Source organism: Dendropsophus ebraccatus, chromosome 5 (assembly GCF_027789765.1).
Source record: "Dendropsophus ebraccatus isolate aDenEbr1 chromosome 5, aDenEbr1.pat, whole genome shotgun sequence".
NCBI classification, from domain to species: Eukaryota; Metazoa; Chordata; class Amphibia; order Anura; family Hylidae; genus Dendropsophus; species Dendropsophus ebraccatus.
In genome coordinates, this window is record NC_091458.1 from 88,807,436 (window position 1) to 88,813,435 (window position 6,000).

Below are 6,000 nucleotides of genomic sequence, written 5' to 3' on the forward strand. Positions count from 1 at the left end.
GTCCTTGCTCCTCTGCTGCTTTATTCTGGCCACTAGGGTGTACATGTGGCCACTTGCTGGAGATTTAAAGGGCCAGTGTGTCTCCAATTATCTGCTTTCTTCAGTCGTGTTTCGCCTGTACCCATTCAATGTTGCTCCGCTTGTTCCTTTTTGCCTGAACATTGTTCGATCTTTGTGCTCCCAGCAAAGATATGTTTTGTTGTTGTTGTTGTTTTTTTTTTTTTTGTCCTGCACCTGTCTTCTCCCTGGCACTGTGCTCATTCTCTTAGGGATCACCCAGCTTGCTGACTACTCCATTTCAGCCTGTTCACTAGTGCCTTGCACCAGCACTGTCTGGTTCTTGCTACCCACACCAGGACCAAGCTTGTGGAGTGACCTAGTATTCATTAGCTGCAGAAGTCCAGCTTTCGCATCGTAGAGCGAGATAAAGGGTGAAGGGCTAGAATTAAACTTTGGCTTTCAGCTACCCCAGGGATCAAAGTGGTTCAGAAGCACAGTGGGTCCACATCTGCTGTCCATTATAAAAGTCTATGTTACTGGTGGAAACAGCCAAGTACAACACTTTAAAGGCAAAATCCACAAAATCCAAAAATGACAGGAAGGCAGGGGGGTGCACAAAAATAATCAAATCAAACTTGCCTATCCTCGTGCCCCGTATCGCCAGACTGTGGCGTTGAAGCTGGAAGAGTCGGGAATGTGATGTACCCGGTTTCCAGCAGAAAATGACATCGGTCTGGACCTGTGAGCGGTGTTGCAGAGGCATGTGGACAGGTGCGTTTAAATTATTTTTATTTTCCCACATTCCCCTGCCTTCTTTTTATTTATTTATTTTTATATTGGTGGGACGTCCCGTTTTAAATAGGCACCTCAACAAACTTTGCATAAATCAATAGTACAAGTGATTATAAGAAACCCATCTTATTTTTACCTTCATCCAATTACTCGAATAGAATAGTAGATATTTCAGAGTCTGATCAATGCCATAAGTATAACAGGAGATGGCTGTCTTAATCTAAAAACTCACACTTGCTATTTTCACGGTAACTCGCAGGAATGCCAAGAAACAGGAAATCATAAAAGCTTACAGAAAGCTGGCACAGCAATGGCACCCAGATAACTTCCAAGACGAGGGAGAGAAAAAAAGAGCAGAGAAGAAATTCATTGATATTGCATCTGCCAAAGAAGTCTTAACAGATCCAGGTAACATCATTTTGCTCTTTGTTACATGAGAGTACTGTATTCTCCCACCTTTTGCACTCACACCGCATGTACAGCAGGGATAAACATATACTTACCCTCCTTGCTTTCCAGCCACCTCAGGTCTCACAGCAAAACACTTCCAGGATTGGGGTGAACATGTGCAGTTGCCTGCTGTCCCAGTCAGTGGTTGGATTGGGGTCTCACCTGAGCCACTGACTGGCTTAATAAGCAATTGCACATACTGACCCTGATAGTACTGGGCAACAGAACTGGAAGCTCCATTGGAACAGTAGAGGAGCAGGCAAAGTATGTATTTATCATCTTCAAAATTTAAAATCCCCCAAATACCCCTTATCAGTGGACTAAAACTAGTTGTGACAGAAAATTCACCCTTGCCCCACCAATTTTATATGATTGTGTTTGCAATCCCCAGTATTGTATAATAGCAACTGCATAATACATCACTGGTGAGATGCCAGCTTAGTCTGGCATCCTACATTCCTAGTATCTGTCCTCATTAAAGAGACTGTCACCTCCAAAATTATCTCCCTAGACTGCAATCCTATAGCATTCAGTAATTAGCTTCAAGTCATTTTACAAAACTTCTGATATGTCATAGTAAGATGTCAGAAGTTTGCATCGGTGGGGCTCCAGGTGCTAAAACTCCTGCTAATCAGTAGAACAAAGGGGCAGACAGGCTCAGCGGTGCACGCTCTGTCCCTTCTTCTCTGTATAAACTTGTAATACGAGCGATCTGCGTTACAATAGCAGCCTACTGAACTTCAGGTAGATGGAATTACCAGAAGTTTTATAGGCTCCCATTGTAATTATGTAGACCCCAGGTGTAAAAACTCAGGCCATCCAGCTGTTACAAAACTACATCTGAATGGCCTGGTTTGACACCCCTGCTCATATTAGAAATTACTGCAGAGATGAAAGGGCAGAGGGTGTCAGACCCCGACCGATGCAAACTTCTGACTTGTTGTTATGACATGTAATAAGTTTAAAAAAAAAAATGATAGTTACACTTTAAATTCACACTTAGTGTGAACAACTTTTGACACATTGTATTGATGACATGCCAGAAGAGTGTGTCCAACAGCACCACTGGACCTAAGTCTGATCTTTGGGGGTGGAGGATGGATCATTTAAGGGAATGTGCAGACCAAGGAATAGGTGAGGAATTTGAAACTGAATCCGCTCTTAGTTTCCGCTTGAAATTCCTCCCGTAAAATACGAATAGAGCAATGTCCCATTATTTTCAATGAGATTTCCGCTCTGTTCACACGGCAGAAATTTTCTGCCGCTGATCTGCTTTCCACTCAAAGAATTTGTGTTAATTTTTTGGACGGATTCTGCTAGAGGAATCCAGTGGAAGTCAATGCGGCTTGAATTCTGCTCAGTTCCTTGGGTGGACGGAGGAATCTGCCAGGAAATATTGAGTCTATGCAATGGGGGGAAATTGAAGCAGAGCCTGTCCAGTGGAATCCGCTTGAAGTCTCCACCTGTATTCCGCAGTGTGAAAGTACCCTAAAAAGGCAAAGAACAACAGCATCCAAAGGCAGTAGTAAAGTGTTCCTGAACATGTGAATAAAGCTTTGAAAACTTCACTACTGCTTTTGGATGTGGGACTTTGCCGTTTTGATTGCTGACTATTAGAACCAGCACTCCCCACTCTCTTTGCAAGTGACTGAGCCAAAGCCAGGAATGGATTTGAAAAGAGGAGAAATCTCAGGTTGATCTCTGTTTATAGTCTGGCTTTGGCTTCAAATCTTTGGCAGATAATCTGTCAAATGTTTCTGTGTGAATGGACCCTTACAATGGTAAATCATCTTGGTCACATGGTATAGAGTGCAGCTAGAACACTTTTTTTTTTGTTTGTTTTTTTTACCCCCAGCTTGTTCTAGCTATTGTTTGGGTCTGAACACCCAGGCCACTGAAAACTTTTGACACCTCTACAACATCAAAGTGCAACAACATCCAAAGACAGTAGTAAAGTTTTCAAAGCTTTATTCACTACGGCCTTTGGATGCTGTTGGAGTCTTTGGTGATCAGACCCGAACAATAGCTAGAACGAGCTGGGAAAAGAGTGTTGTTGGTGCATTCTGTACCATGCTATCAAGATGAATTATCATTTTAGGCTTATGGGACTTTCTCATTCACTTGTGGGGAGTGCACAGCCGTCTGCCTCTCTATCCACTAGTTCTAACAGTGGGCAATCAAAACTTTTGACATGTTTCTGTTTTATACTGCTGGGGACACTTTTTAATCTGCATATTATCAAGGGACCCTTCTAACAAGCAAGGATTGTCCAAAAAGTGGCAACCATTTAACACTTAGAGGACCGGGTGGCTACCACTTAACCCTTAGAGGACCGGGCCAATCTCAATTTTTGCAGTTTCTTTTTTTTCCTCCTTGTGCTTAAAAGGCCATAGCTTTTGCTTTTTTTTTTTACCTAGAAACCCCCATGAGCCCTTTATTTTTTGCGTTACTAATTGTACTTTGCAGTGACAGGTTGAATTTGTTCATAAAGTACACTGCAAAACCAGGAAAAAATTCAGTGTGTGGTGAAATTGAAAAAAAAACAACACACTTTCATTTGGAGGGTTTTTGTTTTTGAGCCGTTCGCCCTGGGGTAAAACTGTCTATGTTCCTCATGTTGTTACGATTACAACGATATGTAACGATATTTGATGGCTTTTAAAAAATTCAAACCATTGTTAACAAATATATGTTCCTAAAAATCGCTCTATTCCCAGGCTTATAGCGCTTTTATCCTTTTGGTCTATGGGGCTGTGTGAGGTGTCATTTTTTGTGCCATGATCTGTATTTTCTGTAGTGAACAGAAGGATAAGAATGAAGGTAATTTTCTTATCTTTATCCTCAGACCCATTTTAGCCAAAATGATGCTAAGGAGGAAGGTAAAAACCACTTTCATTCTAAGTGTCCTTCCCCTTTGGAATAATAACAGCCAGTCTGAGCCTTTATAGCCTGCTGCTTCCCCTTTTAGAAGACCTAAATATTGCCCTATTATTATTATTATTATTATTATTAATATCTTATTTTTTTTACAGAAAAGAGAAGTCGGTTTGATGCAGGTGAAGATCCTTTGGACCCTGAGAGCCAGCAAGGAGGGGGTGGAGCACACTTTCATCGAGGATGGAACCAGTGGCAGGGATTTAATCCATTTGGCTCAGGAGGACCTTTCAATTTCAAATTCAACTTCAACTAGAGACTATAGTGGCAGCACTCTCACGCACCTTGCTAGCAAAGATATTTTGTTACACAGCTGTCCAAGTTCCGCAAGAAATTGGTTGGAATGACTGCTGTGCAGACTTCCAGTCAAGTGCAGTGAAGTCGACCAGACAATGACTTGTTTGAATACATTGTCAGGAAAACCTTTTCTGTATTGAAGACAGTTGAGCTAGTGTTCAGCTATATTTTTCTTCCCAGTTTCAGCAAATGACAGTATTTCTAGAGGAAGAAATGCTAATTTATTTTCCTCCTTTAATAATTTGGAAATGATCTGCAAAAAAAGGCTGTTTCAGAGCCTGTAGCCAGTCGAAGACTTATCAGGATACCAAGATATATTAGAGTGACAGTATAAAGCCGTGCCAAGACTTCATACCTAAACTGAAACAAAGGAATTGCTACACACATTAAACCATTTTCTAGATATATATGTAAGAAGTGGATTTCATCTACTGTCATTTTATGTCTAGTTCTATAATCCAGACACTTACTTGCCAGCATGTGTACATTGGTGCTAAGATGATCTGTAGTAGGTCAGAATGTTCCATAGCCCCCGTCCTTCACCATCGGTTTAAAGTATCATGCTATCAGATTGTAGTGTGCTTGTTTCCATTGATGTGTTCTATGGGAAATGTATTATTGAGGTTGTTCAGGAAGTCAGTCAACTGTAATGAAGGCTCAGATGAATCCTAATCATGGTCCTGGTGCTCTTACCTGTACATTACCACAGTGGGCAGACAGAGTGGAAGAAATTCACAAACACCAAAAAGTGGTGGTCATGGTGTGCTTCAAATCTATTATGTGTTTTAAAGTCAGTTTAAAGTCTGTCGTGAATTTTTTTTTTTTGCAGAAATCAATAGTCCAGGCGATTTTAAGAAACTTTGTAATTGGGTTTATTATCCGAAAAATGCATTTTTATCATGAAAAAGCAGTTTGAAGCTCTCCCCCCTGTCTTCATTGTTCTCCTATGGAGAGAGCTAAAGAAAAGACCAAAACAGGACAACAAAGAGTTAATCTACAAATCCCTCACGGGATATCTCCTGTGACAGTCACCAGTGACCTGTCTGAGCTCGGATTACAGCTGTCACCCAGCTCCGTGCCTGTAATCCTCTGTTATCTGCTTTCTGCTGCCGGCTAACTCCCTCCTTCCTCCTCCCCCCTCCCCTCTCCCTAGAGCAGACAGGGTACGACTCCTGCAACAAGTCACAATTTTCAGATTTTTCAGAGTGGATGAAAAAGAGGAAGGAGGGGGGGGGACCTGGGAAAAGGCTTTTTACATGCAGATAATGGCAGATTTGGCTAATAAACCCAATTACAAAGTTTCTTAAAATCGCCTGGACTATTGATTTCTGCAAAAAAAAAAAAAAAATACGACAGTGACTCTTTAAGCACTTTGTAAAGTGAAGTCACAAATTTATTTGACACAATATTTTGGACACAAAATGCATATCAAAAGTATACCATTATGAAGTGTCATGAGGAAAGCTTTCTAACCTGTGGCATAAGTTGGGCTAAACTCATCATTCAATGCTTCTCTCTGAGAGATTT

The 6,000-nt window shown here is 41.2% G+C and overlaps 1 protein-coding gene across 1 annotated transcript in view; it reads left to right on the plus strand.

Moving 5' to 3' along the window:
* DNAJC3 (DnaJ heat shock protein family (Hsp40) member C3) overlaps positions 1 to 5,291 on the plus strand; it is a 48,700-nt gene extending 43,409 nt beyond the window's left edge. Inside the window, exons 11-12 of the mRNA XM_069970677.1 lie at positions 1,052 to 1,200; positions 4,275 to 5,291. Coding sequence (XP_069826778.1) covers positions 1,052 to 1,200; positions 4,275 to 4,432 — 307 coding nt within the window. The 3' untranslated portion in view covers positions 4,433 to 5,291. The remainder of the gene's footprint in view (positions 1 to 1,051; positions 1,201 to 4,274) is intronic.
* Positions 5,292 to 6,000: the final 709 nt, after the last annotated feature.